Raw genomic sequence first — 18,812 nt, forward strand, 5'->3', positions numbered from 1 at the left:
TGAAAGACCAAGCAGACGACACATTTTTGGGAAATATAGTCCTTTTGAAGCCTGACGGCGGCTGTAATAATGCGTAACGAAACGTTTTGGTCATAGTGTGAGCCCCGGAAAAGCGATTTAACTTGTCTTTACATTGGTGTTAGCGCCACCACGGTTGTTGGCAACCGAGCCTGCTTCCGTTTGGACTTCATGGAAGACTTCGATGGGACAATTTGGATTCCGGCCCACTATCTTCCATTGTACGTTTTTCTTGTGACTGCACAATTTTTTTAGATTCGTCATCTGATGAAGCGGTGAAATCTTCATCCAAGTCCGCCATGGTGAATTTTGTGTTTTACGATTAGTGAATTTCCTCTAACTGTAAATCGATTTGGCGAGTCACGAGCTAGGCCAAATTTTTTTGGACTATGACAACTCAATCTCTCCTAGTTAGGAGTCAGAATTAAAAAAAAACTAACTACAAAGCTCGAATCAATTCCTTTCCTACCGTAAGACAGCAGAGCCATTTGTGCCTTTCAAGAAAAGTTATAGCCAAATGATTATCCTATGGTGACGCCCACTGCTCAGGTAGTATTCAGCTCTAACAATCTCTGGAAATGGATTGGTTCAAAATGTCTAAAGCGATGTCTCTCTACAGTCGATATTGAAACTGTCATTCCAAATTACTACCAGTAGAGTCGCGATGGCCGTCTGCCAGGCTTTGCTGATGCCGCAGCCAAGCGTCTCATCAGTATTGTCTCACTTTTAGCCATAGAATCGAAACACTTTCGCTTCAAAATCTTTTCTTACTTTACGAACATGAAGCCGGTTGCTATCATGCAGTCCACAGCCGTTCCGTACCGCAGAGTGATTGCAAAGTTGCTGACGCAAGCGGCTCGTCGCCAACAACATCTCGCTACTGCATTCTCGGTTTCCAACTTCTCCAATAGCAAATCCGAGTCATTCAGGAAATTTTCCTCAGCGAAGGCGGACGTGCCTCCACGCGCAAGTAATAGATTTCCTCAAAAATTTTCCTCCCGGGAGAAGTATCAACGTCTGCTGGAAGCTCCACTTGGTTCTTTTACGAAGGAAATGTGGACTGATGCTCGACGATTGATATATGACACATCGCCTCCTTCAAAGTACAGCACGGCTGCTACTCCAGTGACGGACACTCGCAGGAGCATTCTTCTTTTAGAACGGGCGCTAAAAGAGAACGCTGTAGATTCTCAGCCTTGGTTGTCGGATGGAAAAGCTTTCAACAAAATCATCAAGCAATGGCGAATCTATGCTAATGAAAGAAGATATGTATTGAGCCCGGCAGAGATGGCACGGTTACTGGAGGAAGTTACCCGTCGTACTCCATCTTTCCACTACACACAGTCCACTTTAAGCATGATTTTGGATGTTGCAGCCCGCCAAGAGAACCCAGTGAAAGCACCAGCTGTTGCGGAATCCATCCTTCAGCTCATGATTGACGAATCCGCCTCAAAGAGCCACAGTATGCGACCAAATAGGGTGATCTGGAATCAGGTACTGGGCGCGTGGTCATCCTGTGGACTCCCAGAAGCACCGGAACGAATGGAAGATCTCCTCGGGCGAATGAAAGGGTACGGAATAGAGCCTGACGTAGTTTCTTACACATTGTTGATTAAGTATTGGTCTCGAAGCCTATCAACTGAGGCACCAAGCGAGATTGAAAAGGTGATGAAGCGCATGGAGACATTAGGCCTTGCTCCTAATTTAGTAACTTGGAACAATTTGTTGCGCTACTGGTCGCACAATGGACAAAAGTATGCACCGCTGGAAGCCAACGCTGTCCTTGAGCGGATGGAGAAACAGGGGATACAGCCCTCTGGCATTTCATGGAATCATTTGCTCGAAGGCTGGGCCTCAAGCGACCTTCCCGAAGCCCCCGAACAAATCAAAAAGATTTTACTGCGAATGACGAAGGAGGGGTATCCACCGACCACGCTCTCATACAACGTGTTGATTAAAGCGTACGCAAACGCAGGGGAATTGTCCAAAGCTGAGGCTTTGTTCGAGCAAATGATGCGAGGATATGAGAACGGAAACACGTCGATACAACCGAATGACGCCACATGCTTTCTATTATTGTCGGCTTATTCAAAGTCAAATATGGCTTCCGCAGTTACTCGCGCAGAACGATTCCTCGACGTCCTGCTCAAGGGATCCATCCCCAACATCAAGGTCGCTGTCAAGCATTTCAATTCAGCTATAATGGCTTGCCTGAAACAGGGAGAAACTTCTCGCGCTGACCGTTTGCTGCATCGCATGGCTGACTACGGTATTCCACTCAATAAGAGTACATTTACTGTAATTTTAATGGCGTGGTCTCGAGTAAAAAGTCCAGAGGCACCAAGGAAGGCCGAAAACATTGTCACTTTCATGCGCGAACAAGCAAAAAACGGAAATCGAGCAGTGCAGCCAGATAGCAGAGCAGTGAACTACGTTTTGCACGCATGGGCGAGCTCCGGAGTCCCCGAAGCGCGAACTGAAATGCTACGTGTTTTCGATCAATTAGAATCCGGTGAGATGGGCATTAGTCCGGACTGGTCGAGTTATGCAACTATTGTGCAGTGCCTTTTGACGTTCAATACAGAGGAGGCGCTGGAACGTGCCGAAACCATCTTGTTGAACGTTCCCTCTTCTGTCCATATCGAAGGAGAAGGTCTTTACAAACTTTATGTGATGGTGATCGAGTCTTGTCTTCAACGCGCAGAGTGCCTTCGTGCCGAAAATCTCTTTCAACGCATGACCAAAGCTCACGAGACCAGCACCAGCCGCCTCAATACAAAGTGGTATTTTTATGTTATTCGCGCATTGGTAAAAGCCGGCGAACCAGAGCGTGCTTCATCAGCGTACGAAAGATTACAAGACCTTGAAAGGATGGGGCTGGTACGTGCAATCATCAGCCCGTCGACGATAAAGGATACCGTAGTTGGAGGTTGGCAAGCTTCCACTCACCCCGATAGGATGAGACGATTAAAAGAGTTGGAGGAAAGATAATGTTAAAACAGCTGTTTACAGTCGAACAGGAACCGCGCTCGTTTGCGCAAAGTTCTGAACGGTGTTTTCAATACTATTGGTACAATCGCTCATCATTCCGTCCTTCCAGCATACTAATCTTAGAAGGAAATTTCTGCCCCTCCGACATGCTGCAATGTCTGATCGTCTCGGGCTGCCTGTACCGGATTGGGATTCCAGTTGATACTGCTAGAAGTGGAAAGGGCGGCATCCCGTCCGCGTCGGCCACGTACACTTCCTCTCGCATAGTCTCCGCCGCTCCTGCCCTTCTTGGCCCATCCACTCCTTCCTTTTGCTCCTCGTTTTCTGCCACCACGGGCCGATCTCTTTGAAAAGCCGGCACGACCTTGTTCTTGCCTAGACAGGTTAAGATTTTCCTCGTTGCGAGAGTACTGCGGCACCATTTCATAACTACCGGCTCCGACACCAGATCCACCAGCGAGATCGTTGCGCGGTGCCGTACCGGATGCACGAGCGGAGTTCCACTGCGATAACCAATCTCCCTCCGGTATAGTATTTGTCCTCGGGTTTCCGTGTCGTTGTTGTGGAGGCTTACCTCCGTTGCTGCCCCGAGAGTCGTGCTCCTGAAACGTCGACATTGTGAAAGGCTGACCCGGTGTTGATGCCGTTCGCTTGCGTTTGACCGCCGCCCGCACTTGACTTGTATCGCTCACAGCCGCGTTGCGTAGACGCCTTCTTGGGGCGGGAGCTGATTGCCAAGGATTTGACGAAACCGTGGAAGGCTTTCCGGAAAGAGGGTAATTTTGTTCCGTTTCCGCTTCTTGTCCATCGGTAGACAAGTATGACGGCGCAAACGTCGTGGTTCTAGTGGTGACGGTGACTGCTGATGGCAGTTGAACGCGACTTGACGGAAGCAAGTATGGCCGCGACGACATAGGAATATGTTTCTCTCGACTAGGGACGTCCATGGACGACGCGTGTGTTTCGGTGGATGGAAAACCAAAAGCGGCGGCGTCTTCGTCGGAAAAGGTTTCAATATCGTCGTGCGTCAGTGCACGCGGCGTTGTGGTCGTCGATATCGACAAGGGTTGGTGCCGATCTATCGGAGCAAAGACCGGAGTTGGTCGGGAAGGACGAAGCCCGTCCCGCACGCCGTCCGACGACGGCCGCGGGCTGGGTACGGACGGCGTCTCTACCAGCGCAGTGTGGTCGGTCACGGAATCGGTCCGAGCGTTGGAACGAGCACCGTTCCAAAATACCGCTTCCGCCAATTCGTCGTCGGTTCGATGCGGGGGCGTTAATTGTAAGTCCGACTTCCGGGATGATGTAATTAATTTTCCCCGGGACGCGACCGGGCCCGGTGTGTGGTGTGGGGCGACGATCTCGGGCGACAACGACGACGACCTCGCCGTCGGTGGGAGGTTGAACCGGCACGACGGTCGTGGGGGCGGGTTGAGTACGGGTATGGTTGGATTCGCGGGAACGGGGAGGTGCAAGGGTTCCTCTTTTTCCTCGTCCTTTATCTGTCGTGCGTTATCTGTGTTGCTCCTAACGTTACTGTTACTGCCACTGGTAGTAGTACTGGTGCTGGTACTGCTGTCGTCGTCCCCAACGTCGGGTGGTAGATAGAATTCCTCCTGCGCAACCGGCTCACGATGACGGCGTTGCGGAATCCGTCGCGCTAAACTAGCCGTATCGACCGAATCGTCCTCGGGGTCATGCAGGTCATCGTTGGTATTGTCATTGTTGGAATCGTCATTGTTGGTATTCCAATTGTTCTCGTGAAGTGGACGATTGTGAGAAGTGGAGGGATCCCGAGTCGTGTGCGTGGTGCGTTGATTGTGAATACGTCGGGCGAGTTCGACCGTTGCGACCGAATCGTCGTCGTCTTCGTCGTTGCTAAGGTCGTCCATATCCTCCAGAGTCGTCGCGTGAATCGTATCGGGTCGACGAGCAATCACGTTGGTAATGGCAGTGTTGGTGGCAGTGTTGGCGGGGCTAGTAGTAGATAGGGGACCTTGAATGCGACGGGCGAGTTCGACGGTATCGACCGACTCGTCGTCGTCGTCATTGTTGTGGTTCTCGTCACACGGCATTCTGTTGGGCGTACTCTTCGGCCAGATCTTGGACGACGGATCCGCTGTAGAGCGAGCGAGCGAGCACGTGTGCAATGGGTTGTTGTTGTTTGTTGTGAGGGTAGTGCTGGCTCCACCCACCCGAGGGATCGATGCGACCGTCGAGAGGTTGGTTCCAGGCGAGTCCGATACCATCACAGTCAATCCCCACACCATACGTCCGAGGAATTCTTTGCTTTGCAAATTTGCAAATTCAAATGCAAAACTGAAATAGAAACCAAAGAACGATTCGAATTTCGAGCGCGCCAATGCTACCGATACGTGGGCAGCGCCTATCCGACTCTCTCTACGAAAAGAGTACAGGACAAAATTTCCTGTCAACCCGGTGTACGGTACGCCAGACGCCGATGCGGGCACGCCGACCCTTCTTTGGCGCGCGCCTCGGGGGTGTACCGTAACGGCTCGCGCCAACCCAGTACGGGGAACGACACGAAACCTGTCTGGAGGGACCCTGGTTCCTTTTGATTCGTATTCTTCCCCCCCCCGACACGGGTGAGACCCCCTCGATCTACAGTTAGTCGTTGGTGTTGTTGCAATCATTGTTGTGGTTGTTGTTGTTGTGGTTGTACCTTCTACTCTCATCACTACTACTAGTACTACTACTACTACTAATATTACTAGTATTTCACTACTCTTACAATAATCCATTCATCATGGCAACTTCTTCTCTTTCGACTCACGCGGACGTCAATGCACCGTTGGATACGGGGTCGGTCGCGACGCTCTACGCCATGACGGGCAACGGCGGAGGACCTTCCTTCAGTCCCATCCTCCAAGTCCTCGATACCAAGCAAGTTCCGGGACCCCAAGGAAGTGTGCGCTATCGGGTACGTCGAGAGTGTGTGGGGTGGTTGAGTTGATGTAATGGTGTTCCTAGTTGCGGGTATCACCAACGGGGTCGCCTCGAGATCTCTGCTTGTACTCACAATACCACAACACACACTCTCACTTGCAACACACTCACTCACTTACCATATATTTTCTACAGATTGTCCTGTCCGACGGCAAGCACTACATTCAAGGCATGCTCGCGACCCAACTGAACCACATGATTGCTACTAATCTCATTGGTGCCAACACGATAGTGCAAGTCGAGCAATTCATGTCCAATCGCGTCAAGGACCGCACCGTCATTATTCTCCTCAACGTGCACGCCCTCCGCAACGAACCCTCCCGCATTGGGGACCCGCAGGACATTGAAAAGGCGCAAATTGCAACCCCGGGAGTCGCCCCGTCCCTCACGAGCGCACCAGCAGCAGCAGCAGTACCGGCACAACCTCTCTACAACAAGACCAATTACGCCACCGGAAGCTCCGTCCCACCCGTCAAGACCGGGAGTCCCAATCCCTACGGAGGTCCTTCCCGAAACCCACACCACGCTTCCCCCGTGCGGTCCTCCCACGCACCGATTGTACGCGATACCGTGAACGGAACACCCATCACCAACATTAGCAATCTCAACATGTACGCCAACAAGTGGACCATTCAAGCCCGCGTTACTTCCAAATCAGATATTCGCACCTGGTCCAACGCCAAAGGCGAAGGTAGCCTCTTTTCCGTCGAACTACTCGATCAAACGCAGGATGTCCGGGCTACCTTCTTCAAGGAAGCCGTCGACAAGTTCTACAGCTTTTTGCAGATCGGATCCGTCTACACATTTTCCGGTGGACGTCTCAAGGTCGCCAACGCACAGTACAATACCTGCCAGAGCAATTTCGAAATCACTTTTGATCAGAACTCCGAAATACACCTCGCCAACGACGACGGAAATATACAACGGCAGCACTACGAATTCATCGACAGCATCGCCGGTCTGGAGCGTACCGAACCCAACACCATGGTGGATCTGCTCGCCGTCGTACAGGCGGTCGGAGAAGTCGCCACGATTGTCAGCAAAAAGTCGGGCCAGGAGCTCACCAAGTGCGATTTGACCCTCATCGACACCTCCGCCACGCAAATCACCCTCACTCTCTGGGGAGACAAGGCTGCCTCGGCACTCACCGACTACAACCAACAACCCGTCGTCGCGATCCGGCGCGCACGCGTCAGCGACTACGGCGGACGTAGTCTCTCCCTCTCCGGATCCATCGAAACCAATCCGGACATTCCCCAAACCGCGCCCTTGCAAACGTGGTGGCGGACCCAAACCGCCAACGGCGGTGTCACCGGGAAATCTCTATCCGCCACCCGCGGCGGAGCCGGCGTGATGGAAAGTTTGGAACAACGACAAACCATTGCCGACATCAAGAATAACAATCTGGGTTACGCCGGCGACAAGCCCGATTGGCTGACGTTCAAGGCCACCGTTTCCTTTTTGAAAAAAGACAAGGAGGGGGGTTCGTGGTACCCAGCCTGTGCCAACGCCGGGGAACCCTGCAAAAACCGGTACAAGGTCACGCAAACGACCGACGGCAACTGGTACTGCGACAAGTGTCAAGGCTCGTTTCCCACCTGCGTCCGGCGCTGGATCTTTTCCGGGGTCGTCGAAGACGACACCAGCTCTACCTGGGTCAGTTTCTTCAACGAACAGGCCGAAACACTGCTCGCCGGCGCCACGGCCGACCAAGTCTACGCCGAGACCTATCAGGATCAGCAAGATCAGGACGCCTACGACTCGTACTTTGCCAAGGCCAACCACACGGAATGGATCTTCAAATGCAAGGTCAAGAACGAAATGGTCAACGAAGAATCCCGCGTCAAAACCAGCGTCGTGGCCATGCAACCCGTCGACTTTGCCAAGGAATCCCGCGATCTCCTGTCGGCCCTGGCCAAGTTTTAAGCACCAACGCCGCCAGCGAGACGACACACGACGCGCGCAAGAGGGGACTACCAATGGGATACGCGGGGGGATGAGCCTGTGGGACGCGCGCGCATCAACCCGCTTGCCGGAGCGTAACCGAGGCCACTTTTATCTAGGTTTCCTATATCTACTTTATATTGTTACTCGTGTACCTCTATTTTATGTGCATGTACTGTGGCATACTTTGTGGACCACCCGGCAGATTGGCAGTCAGAGGCCATTGCTTTTTCGCGACCCTGGATCCGACCGTGGGAGATCTTGTCGTACTTTTTGATGCTCGGCATTTTCGTCGCCGTTTGGTCGGAGGTGTGTTCGTCGACTGTTGGCGTTCCAGTTCATGTTCGTGTTTGGCGTAGTGTCGCTCCATCATGGCCTTGCTCCGCAAGACCTGTGGACAGCACACGTAGCCACAAACGCGTGTTTTCCAACCGTGCCGTCCTACGACGCGAAAGCGCACGTGGCGATCCGCCAACCACTTTTCTTCGAAGTAGCGCTTCCACGGGACAAAATCGGCCCGGGCATCCGCATCGTTGGGGACGACGCCAAAGCGAGATTTGTACACACCGTGCCAGAGACGCTCGCGGTCCGCAATCGCCTTCCATTCCCGACAAACGCGACGCATACGGACCAGGCGTTTGTAGCCCAAGAAGGTAAAAATGTGATACAAGAGATCGTCGCCCAAATATTTAAAAATCGGAGGACGTGGGTTGGAATCGGCTCGGCGCAGCAAATCTTGGGGTTCCTGCGGGACATGGTTTTCTGGGCTCAGTGTCGAAAACATGTTGTCCGGTATCAAGTCCGCGCGGATACGGTTTGATGCCAATCGTACGCTGACGGGAAACTGCCAACGGGGCGTACGATCATCTCCAACTACATTTACCTGATCCCTTCCAAAACAAATGCCAAGGATTCCAGCGAGTTGCAAAGCGCAAACATAAGTTTCACATTCCAAGTCTGAACAACCAGGAGGAAGCCAATACCCGACACCATCGAATGCCACAGAAAGTTGTGCAGCAATGGCAGCAAAGTCTGGAATACGGTTCAAAATATTGCCCCGCCGGGTCAAAATGAATGCCAAAGACCATCGCTCAGCTTTCGCGGTGTCGTCTTGGTCCGAAGCTAGGGTTGCACTAGTAGTCTCTTTTCGGGCACTTCGTTGCAGGCGTTCGAGCAGAGGTTGCATGGCATTCCAGAGAACGCCGGATCGATCAAAAGCGGAATGCTCAGTGATTACTTCGGTAAAGAACATTACCTGGAATAAGCCGTCTTTATTTGGACATCCCCAGATTAGTTTGAGTAAATCGTGCATGGAGAGATTGTCGCTTCGAGTCGCCGACAGAAGGCAAACCAATCGCATTGATACGGAATCAGGAGCTTGGTACGCGTGTTGAAAGATGGATGTTAGACACCAAATTGCTGACCGTCGACAATTCGTAGCATTTGACACCGTGGATAGCAACATCCGCATGCCTCTGTTACGAACTAGTGCGATGTCGTTGATATTGTATAAGGAGTCTGATTCGTTGAAAGCCAGCCGTGATACCTCTTGCATCGATATCGTTTTTGGCTTGAATTGGGGATGTCTGAATTTCCGTAGCATTGCTAATTTGGCTGTGACTCCTTCGGAAAGCTCATCATGAATGAAATCGATATCGGCAAAACAAGTGTTGCTCCGAAAGCTGCTTCGCTCGTTCGATTCCAAAATCCTCGGTACCCCATCCGTTAGCTCGTTGGTTCGTGAGTATTGTAAATCGTCGAGCAATGCCAGTATTTGGGCAAAGCATGATACGAAAATATGCGATTGTCGAATATTCTGCCTCGCAAAGTGCTTTGCCAACGAAAGAAGCATTCGTATTTGAGACAGCGTCAGCAATGATAAGCGGGTAGGTCTAGTCAAAAGATGAGGTATTGATTGTTGCAGCTGCGGCATCCTCGTAAAAGTTGATGACATGAAGTCCAAAATCAGGTGCTGAGATGGACTCCAGAGCGCTCGATTTGGGATTAAAGTATCGTTGAATAGCTGCAGTTCCATGAGGACTTGCAAAAGCACCAAGATGACAGCGTGATTTCCAACACCGGGCCAAATTGACGGATTTCGTAGACAAGCAAAGAGCTCCTGAAGGGGACAGCAAACAGCGGCATTCCTACCGTCGACCTTCCTTTTAACGCATGATTCATCGTAGTGAAAGCAGAATGGTAACCACTCAATGCTTTCCAAGAGGCATCCTTCCAGAGCTGATCGGTCGTATCGTTTCCAGCACGATGCTTCTGCCGATCCCGATTCGACTGATGCGAGACTAGAAGATTTCAAGACTGCGCGCAGACAACCTACAAGCTCTTGACGGAAACAATCCAGAGTCACCGATTCAAATCGCGCCAGTGTTGCCGTTGTGCGAAGGTTGGGATCGACGAGACCCCGCTGGTCTTCCTCCATCGTCGTCACGAACGAAAAATGAGACAGGAGAAACAGTCCCACGGCAAAACGGTTGGATAGCTCTCTAGTGGCGTTATGACTGACTTTTAGCCTTGCAATGGCAGTCCGAGGAAAAAGGGACTGATTGAGCCAATCGAAATTCTAATAGGTATCGAAATCTCGAAAGTCTCCCGGAAAGCTTTCTATCCCGCGCGAGGGAAAATTCGAATTTAATGCTTTCTGCTAATGTAAAGGAATAATGAAAAAATCGGGATGCTGCCATCCTACATTAAACACACTCCAAACCAGATATGCTCGCCAACGTAACTTGCCAAATAAAACTAATCGAAAGCACACAATGTCAGCGGCGATCAGGAATGAAGCTAACAGTAAGCCTCGAGACCGACGCTTGCGATCCAACCTTCTCATGAAGCTTGTGATTATGTCCGGAGTCGGAGCACTCGGCGGTTTTTGGTTGTTCTATTCCGTGTGGGAAACACAGTGCTCGGATTTACTCAATCAGGCACAGATTCGGCACAGTGCAGTTATCGCCGAGCTTCAAGAACTACATACTAAACAGACTAGTGCATTACAGAATTGCGTCGAAGGAGATGCCACGAAGGAGAAAGCTTTGGCAGAACGATTGAAAACCCAAAGCACCTTAGTGATTAAGCACCATGATTTATTGCAACAGTACGATGAAGCAAAATCGCGAATAGCTCGTTTAGAAGTGGAACTCGAGGGTGTGACGCAAACAAATCAATCGTTGAATGAGCAACTCGAAAGGCTACAAAATGAAGTTGCGGAGTCAGCACGTTCGACACAGGGTGCCGAGAAGCAAATCGTATTGCTGCGTACTCAACTGGAGGCAACCAGATCCGTGATAAAGCAATCGTGTGCTTTCAACGAAACTATCGACATGAGTTCGCAGCGACACAAAGAAGAGGTTTTGCAAATATACGCAGCCATTCAAAGACAGAGTTTTGCGCAGCTCTTTCAACGATTCGGCGAAGGTCCTTACGAAGTTGAATTTCTGCTTTCCACCGAATCGACTACGGAAACGGTTGCGCATGAAACTTTCCGAGTAGAGTTGCTGCGATCAAAAGATATGCCTCACACAGTTCTAACATTTTTGAGCCTTGTGGAGCTCCGTCTCTACGACGGAACAACGATTGCAGGAACAGATGGGACAGTCATCAGTGGTGGGATCCCCAAACAAGCTCAGACACGTGCGCAATCGTATCTTATGAGAATGTACGTGGAGCATGGATTTGGTTTTTCTCCTCTCGTAATTGAAGAAACATCTCCAACAATGCCTTGCATGGCGCATACTTTTGGTTTTACTGAAAGAGGGCCTGGTTTTATAATTCCACTCGAGAGCATGTCAAAGAACGAAAGCCCATCTTGCCCCGGTCGTATTTCGAGCGGCCGTGATGTATTGGAGCGACTAGCAAGAGACCGAGAGAGTCAGCTTACAATTATTGAAGCTAAACTTGTCAGTCGAGATATCGGTTCGCACGACACCGAGCTGTAGCAAAGTCTCAAACAGTATCAGAATTGATTATCCCATACTGGCGACGAAGTTCTTCCTATTCGTCACTGATCCTGAACGAATTGATAGCAGACCGGGATCAGAGTATTAGTCATTTGACTCAACAAGAGTGGTTCAGAGCTAGATTGGCGGGGATTGCGTCAGCACGGCTTTTTTCGTGTGCGGAAATTGATTTCAGTCATTGACTACGTAGAACAGAAACAACCGGCGATCGCATGGCACGCTGCCTTGATATCAATGTAGACCATCCGTACCAGTATACGGCATCCTGTATCACAAGAACACGATTCTCGCCGTAGTCAATGACCGGTATAAGCCAGGGAATTGGACACATGTGGAAGATCATGGGAGCAGTTAGAAGACAACAAACCAAAGTTTATTGAATATTTGCTTTCCATCAATGCATGACAGAGCTACTCGCTTCGGGTCGCGGAGGATTGCTTTTGCTTCTCCCTTCGTTTTGCAAGTTTCTGGGATTTATGTTTTTGGCCTCGTCGTGAAATCGGTTTATTGTCGGTGCTTGTGCTGTTGCCTTTTGTTCCTTCGTCGTGTTCGCCACCGTCTGCATTTGCAGTCTCGAGCTGGCTTCCAAGTTTCCCGCCTCGTCCTGCAACTGGTATTTTACCACCTTTCGATTTATCCTGTCCTCGGTAAACCTTTCCGTCTACGTTACTCTTCTTTGGGTCATTATGCGTAGCCCGATTAGTGTTGCGGGTTTCTTCCCAGAACCCTTGTTCCCCTTCGACTTGTTTTAAGATACGATTATATGTAAGAATGGCGTCGTAATCATCATATAGACCACTATCGGCACCCCCTACTCCATCAAGCGCGTCGTATTGATCATCGTAGTCGTCGTCATACTCATCGTTTCCGCTCCCCATGACACGATCGACTGCCAAAGCCTCCTCTTCTTCTCTCAGTTGAATCGCTTGCAAAGCGGCTTTCGTCGTCTCTCTGGCGTCTTGCTCTTCGTTCGAGGTAATTTGCTTTCGATGTCGCCGGGGTAGCGACTGGTCCAATATTTGAAGTTGCGCCGGTAAAAGACTTGTGTCGAGCAGCACAGCCAAACTCTGTTCAACATTTCCCTTATAGTAGCTCAAAACAGATTCTATGAACCCTTCGCCAAGCTCGGGCATGACCTCGCGTACCTGGCCAATTCGTCTCTGGAGCGCTTCTTCAGGAGAAAGCTTGGCCGATCCATTTTTCGAGATTCCAAGGCCTTGCTTGACTTTATCGTGTGTCTCCAAACTTAAGCGAACCGGCTCTCCATCCCCGTCGTCAGCTTCCAAAAGCGACACGACATACTTACGTTCCGTTGCGTCGCTGTACCGCGACAAAAGTTCTTTCTTCCAATCTGGATGTTTTGCTGAATGCAGCCCAATTAGAGAATACCAAGCACCTAATTCTTTAAGCGTGTGTATGATTGGTAGCAGTTGTTCCTGATCAATATTTTCTCCCCATATCAAAACGTTCACGAGTTGTAAACAAAGTGGAATCCACGTTTTCTCACCCCTGACCGTTTCCGAGAGAAGCGTAGAGAGCTCGTCGCTCGTCCATCTTTGTCCATCCACGGCTTCCAAGCCAATCTGATAGATCCCAATCATTGATCGACATCCATTCTGCAGATCTCCGTCGTCAGTTGCATCAGACGTCTCTGCGACGTAGAGAAGTGCCTGTTTTAAATCTCCCAAGACCTCATAGGCGTAATCGCGAGGAGCAAGGTCAATAAGAGCCTTCAAAGCAGCGGACACGTCTACCCCGAAATCCTCCTGCGTCACGTCTGACGACGCAGGTTCTAGAGTGAGCCAGTATAGTGCCAAGCCGACTTGATACAATTGTGACGCCGACGGTAACATTGATTCGATTGTCTCGGCTGTCACGTTGGTCGGCGCTGCCGTGATTTGCGCCCATTCCCGCAACATGGTTTCAATTGCTTCGTAAGAGGCCATTACGCCTGTCATGGTAGAGTACAGTGGCTCTATTGTTACTCCAAGTCGGAGGGTTCTTGCGGCCGTGAAGGACTTGGCACGTTTGGGCTTCGAGGTTGCGTTGCATACAAAATCATCATTTTGCCACTGTTTTACTCGATCGGGTTCACGGTCAGCCGTAACTCCTTACAGACGACGGTCATAAATTTAACGTTTAAAATGTAAATATAAACTCAAAAAAATTGAAAATGCTCTTTGGGTTGTCATGCCGTGACATCCAGGAAAAATCAAGTCGTTCACAGTCAATATCATGTCAAAGCAGGAGAGAAATGGATACACTTGCAAGTGAGTTACTGTAGTGGCCAGTGGCTCCTGCTATAGGATTTACTCATCATCATGCTCTTACTTGTCAATCTGGTTTGTTCTACTTCCAAATCAAAAATGTCCAACATGTTGTGTACCAATATTGTTCAAGAAAGTCATGGTAGGGGATGTTTTTGGGGAAAATTGTGTGACTCAATAGCGGAAGAAGTACATACAAGGTTTGTTTGCCATTCTTTGTACCATCTCAACCATCTCCAATCATGACAATTAAAATGACACAGGCCAAGGGGAAAAGTTTGTCAGATCTTTTGGTAGACACAATTGGACATTTGATGTCAGTGGTTGACTGTAACACAAAAGGGACCGCAAGCGGGTACAACAACATTCTACTTGAGGAGCTTTCCAGTATTGGCCCTACAAGTAGTCACTCAGCTGCATTCATGTGTAAATATATAGGTTTGTACTGAGGAGCAAGAATTGCAAGTTTTGAGGCAGATGAACTTTGCCCTCCTTGCTATCACAACAGCAAATCAAGAAGACCCCTGGAATGCTTTGATCCAGGCAGTAATGAATATAGAACTCCCACAAAACTTGCCAGGTAGCCCCAAAGGGCCTGAAAAGCTGGTCCAAACAAAATCGCTGCTGTGCATGTACCTGTCTTTAATGAAGAGAAGGAAGAAAGGTTGGACTGCCATGCTGTGGATGCCAGTGGAGAAACATTGACTAGAATGCTTCCACTGGGACTCACCAAAGCAATACAAAGGAAATTGCCTGCAGATATTGCCAATGCCAAGCAGTTTGTATTTGATTCTGTGATGCAGGGTGTGCAGTTCATAGCAGGAGCAGTGCCTTGTTGAGAGTATGGTGAATGATCAGTATATTGATAAAAACTGACCTTAGATTACTTCTAATGACCACAGCAGATCAGTGCAAAGATCTTTTCAAACAAAAACATGTGCTGTTGCAAGAAGTTGCTATAAGGTGGCACTGGTACAAACCAGAGCAGAGTAATCTTTGCATGTAATTGAATTGCCAGGATAAGAGAATCTCCAAGACTCAGCGCACATCATTTTGAAGCGCATGCTTTGATAGGAGAAAAGGAAGGCACTTAGAGGTTCGATGTAGAGTTTGATAGCTTGCTTGATGGCATGCAAAGCCTTTCTTGCCAAATCCATTCTACTTCCTCTCTTTCCGTAATTTCTGGTCAATGGTTTTTCATCAGGACAGCTGTTGCTGATGCAAAGAAGAATAGCCACCAAATGGGAGTACAGCTGCTCTGGTTTGATTTGCAAACCAGTGAATTTAGGTCAATTTAAAAAAGTTTGTTGGACAACTGTATGCAACAACTAACAGATAAAATAATTTGCATGCTTCAACCAATGTAGCTTGCATCTTGTGTGTAGCGCATGACAATGCATTGACATAAATTAATCTGCAACATATGATATAAAATTGTATATATTGGTTTCCTTTTTATGGATTTGCAATCAAAAATGCTTGCATGTCTAACAGTACCCAAAGCAATGCTTCATTTCATCAATACCATTTCCTAGAGAAGCCCTCCTTTGACCAAAAGTTCTGAAGCCTCTTTTCTTCTTCATTGTCATCCAGAGACATTGACTTCCAAATAGAGGAACACTGGAAACACAAATGTTAACAGAAAACAGAATCAATACCACTTCCTAGTGTCTATTCTACTTCTGTGCTCACCTGAGGACCAGTCCTCAGGTGAGGCCACTTTTCAGACCTATGGTAATAAACAAAGAAATCATTATTAAAGAAAGTTACCGCTACCGTTGTCTTCAGCATGCTCTAAAACGTCTTGGGGTAAAGTAGGAAGCTTTAATATCAAAAAGTGACAGAGAAATGACCGTCAACGGAAACTTCATGGATTTTTTTTTCAAAAGTTTTTGGCGGGTAAAATGGCTTGTCTGGACGTCAATGAAATGGCCATTACATCCCCAATACTTGGTTTGAGTCATATAAGTTAGGCTTGGTGCATTGTCAGACATGCCAGTGAGGGATCCTAGGCTTGAAATTGGAGGGAAGGTGACGGCAAAGGCTTGTCATGTTGTGCATCTGAGCGAGTGCGCACGGAGATATGGCGTCAACAAGCACTCCAAGCGGCTTGTTGGAACGGTTCTAGACGTCACGACCACCCCTGTATCCATTACAACCGGGCGTACCTCTACTTTGATAACAGCAGTTTATGATTTTGGAGAGGATTTGTTCAAGGAAAACACACTGAACATTCGGAGTGTAAAGGCATTTGTACTGCCAGAAATGTCCTTAATTGAGGAAGTAGCAGCAGAGGCTTTGCGGGCAGCAGAAGCAGACTCTGACGCCGGAAACTTGATGGAAGAAATGGTCGAAGCCCCAGTAGCCAAAATGGTTGAAACCCTGGCTGGCATAGAGCCCAATACCTTGGTCAACACAGAGCCCGATACCCCAGTTGACACAGAGCCTGATAGCCCGGTGGCCGAAATTGTCGAAACCCTGGTTGACACAGAGTCCGAAAACCCGATAGCCACAGTTCACCAAACAGAGTGGTATGTGAATAAAAGAAAAACCCGGCTGGATGTGATCGGTCATGTTTATATTAGGCATTTCCATATCCATACTTCAGTTGGTGACCTTATTGGTCAAGACTCTGACAATTATCCATCGCTTCGTTTTGGGTAGTAAAGGCGGCCTTTTCCGCGTCGGTACCAAACAATCCCAGAGCCAAATCCAAACCAACCTTGTCCCGCATACCGTAAATATAGGCCTTGAGTTTGTTACGTTTGTCGGACGGTTCTTGCACAAGTTTGTCCTTGCACAAGTTTGTCCTTGAGCGCCATGGCCAGTTCAACCTGGTACGCCTTTTGAATTTTGCCATCGGTCCAATCCAACGGACGCGTCGTGGCAAAGACCAAATTGGTCTTTTTCACCTTCTTCTTGTTCTCCGGAGCGGCATCTTCCTCACCATCCTTAAGGGGAGAAGGATCCGACATCTCGGATTCCTCCTTGTTGGCAATCTCTTCCATCAGTTGTGCCAAACTCAGTTGGATGATACCGTGAATATCCTCTTTGACGTTGACGCAAAATTTTTTGGCTTCCTCGGACATGGGCGCCTGCACGGAAAAGGTCGCAATTGCGTTTCCAAAAGGCGGCAAGCCGTATTCGAGGGCCTTTTTATTGTATTCCGACAGCACGGCGAAGGGTCCCTGGTTCCGTTTCAATGTCATCCGATGCACAATGGTAAAGGACAAACTGCGGTCAAACATGACAACGGCATTGGTCGGCTGGGCACCCGTGGTGGCGTCCACTTCCATGCCTTGCGCCTCGTCGTTGGCGTCCTCGTCCCATTGCAGTTGAAAGGTCCAGGCTTGGAATTTATGAATGTTATAGGGAAGGACCTTGAACCGGGGTGACAGGATAGCGGATTGCAGGGCCGCGCCACGGGCGACGGCTTTGTTGGCGTTGATTGTCATGGAGAGCACTTCCGTAGCCGCCGCGCCGGCTCCACTGTTGGTGAGGAATCCCGTGAGGGCCTATTTGACGGAACCGATGCGGGTCGAGCCACCCATAATTTCGACCGAGTGCAAATCGGCCGCCGTGAGTTTGCCTTCGGCCAAGGCCTGGACTAGGGGAGCAAGTTGGACAAGGACAGCCCAACAATCTCAAGAACTGGAGAGCCGCAATGTGGTCTCTATGCACATCTTACCCCCACCAAAAAAAGAAAGAAAGAACAAAGATGGTACTATTAAAAACCAAAGACAGCAGGGAAGGTGTTTGGTGTGTTCCAAGAAGACCACATATCTTTGCTCTGTATCCAAAGATGTTGCGACAATTGAAAGCAAAGAACAATGGATTTGCTACACAACAGGAGGGCAGCTATGCTTTGCCCAACACCTGACTACCTTGCATGGTAGTCAAAGACTTTATAGTACTAATTGGATACAAGTAACTCCTAGTATTTATGGTAAAAGTGTGTTTCTTAACCATCATAGCTAAATCCCTATTATCTGTATAGTTTTGTACCGTGTCTACAGGATTGTCTACAGGATTTTGCCCATTTACTTATTTTTTTTGTGTCAATTGAAGGCAAAGAATCATAGATTTGCTACTTAACGGGAGGGCAGCCATGCTTTGCCCAACACCTGACTACTTTGCATGGTAGTTAAAGACTTTGTAGTACTAAGTGGATACAAGTAACTCCTAGTATTTATGGTAAAAGTGTGTTTCTTAACCATCATAGCAAAATCCCTTTTACCTGTATAGTTTTGTACCGTGTCTACAGGATTTGGCCCATTTGTTTCTCAATTTTTGCGTCCTCAGCTGAGGACAAATGCCTGCCTCAGCTGAGGACAAGGGCCGGTAGAATAGACACTAGAGAAAGCTTCCTTTGACCAAAAGATCTGGAGCCTCTTCTCTTCTTCATTCATCATCCAGAGACCTTGACTTCTAAACAGAGGAACAATGGAAATGCAACACGGAAAACAAGGCACTTAATTCCTCTCTAAACATAGCTAGGTTTTAATATAGATGCATTCATAAATATATTGTATGTTTTAGTTTTGAGTTCCCATGGCTTGTTGCTTCTTTGAATTGAAGGTTGGCTATAAAAGTCGGGTGGAAATTCACAACTTGTCCCTCGACTGTCTGGTATATTAAATATAAGTTATCTACG

At 48.9% G+C, this 18,812-nt stretch overlaps 6 protein-coding genes across 6 annotated transcripts; 3 read left to right on the top strand and 3 right to left on the bottom strand.

Moving 5' to 3' along the window:
- Positions 1-756: 756 nt before the first annotated feature.
- Positions 757-2,980, top strand: PHATRDRAFT_47986 (predicted protein; the record flags this gene model as incomplete). Its single annotated transcript, XM_002182228.1, has 2 exons — positions 757-2,898; positions 2,942-2,980. Exons 1-2 carry the CDS (start codon positions 799-801, stop codon positions 2,978-2,980), a joined length of 2,139 nt encoding a protein of 712 aa, XP_002182264.1. The 5' UTR covers positions 757-798.
- Positions 2,981-3,128: 148 nt separating this feature from the next.
- On the bottom strand, positions 3,129-5,663 carry PHATRDRAFT_47987 (predicted protein; the record flags this gene model as incomplete). Its single annotated transcript, XM_002182399.1, has 1 exon — positions 3,129-5,663. The coding sequence occupies one exon, from the start codon at positions 5,661-5,663 to the stop codon at positions 3,129-3,131; it is 2,535 nt and encodes an 844-aa protein (XP_002182435.1).
- A 191-nt stretch (positions 5,664-5,854) lies between these two features.
- RPA1 (replication protein a large 70 kD subunit) lies at positions 5,855-7,902 on the top strand (the record flags this gene model as incomplete). The annotated part of the gene is made up of 3 exons (XM_002182229.1): positions 5,855-5,950; positions 6,112-6,348; positions 6,415-7,902. 3 exons carry the CDS (start codon positions 5,855-5,857, stop codon positions 7,900-7,902), a joined length of 1,821 nt encoding a protein of 606 aa, XP_002182265.1.
- Positions 7,903-10,639: 2,737 nt separating this feature from the next.
- Positions 10,640-11,870, top strand: PHATRDRAFT_47990 (predicted protein; the record flags this gene model as incomplete). Its single annotated transcript, XM_002182230.1, has 1 exon — positions 10,640-11,870. Exon 1 carries the CDS (start codon positions 10,695-10,697, stop codon positions 11,868-11,870), a length of 1,176 nt encoding a protein of 391 aa, XP_002182266.1. The 5' UTR covers positions 10,640-10,694.
- Positions 11,871-12,301: 431 nt separating this feature from the next.
- On the bottom strand, positions 12,302-13,849 carry PHATRDRAFT_47991 (predicted protein; the record flags this gene model as incomplete). The annotated part of the gene is made up of 1 exon (XM_002182400.1): positions 12,302-13,849. One exon carries the CDS (start codon positions 13,847-13,849, stop codon positions 12,302-12,304), a length of 1,548 nt encoding a protein of 515 aa, XP_002182436.1.
- A 2,926-nt stretch (positions 13,850-16,775) lies between these two features.
- On the bottom strand, positions 16,776-17,709 carry PHATRDRAFT_38338 (predicted protein; the record flags this gene model as incomplete). The annotated part of the gene is made up of 3 exons (XM_002182401.1): positions 16,776-16,907; positions 16,960-17,538; positions 17,683-17,709. 3 exons carry the CDS (start codon positions 17,707-17,709, stop codon positions 16,776-16,778), a joined length of 738 nt encoding a protein of 245 aa, XP_002182437.1.
- Positions 17,710-18,812: the final 1,103 nt, after the last annotated feature.

Source organism: Phaeodactylum tricornutum, chromosome 15, assembly GCF_000150955.2.
Source record: "Phaeodactylum tricornutum CCAP 1055/1 chromosome 15, whole genome shotgun sequence".
Lineage (NCBI taxonomy): Eukaryota > Bacillariophyta > Bacillariophyceae > Surirellales > Neidiaceae > Phaeodactylum > Phaeodactylum tricornutum.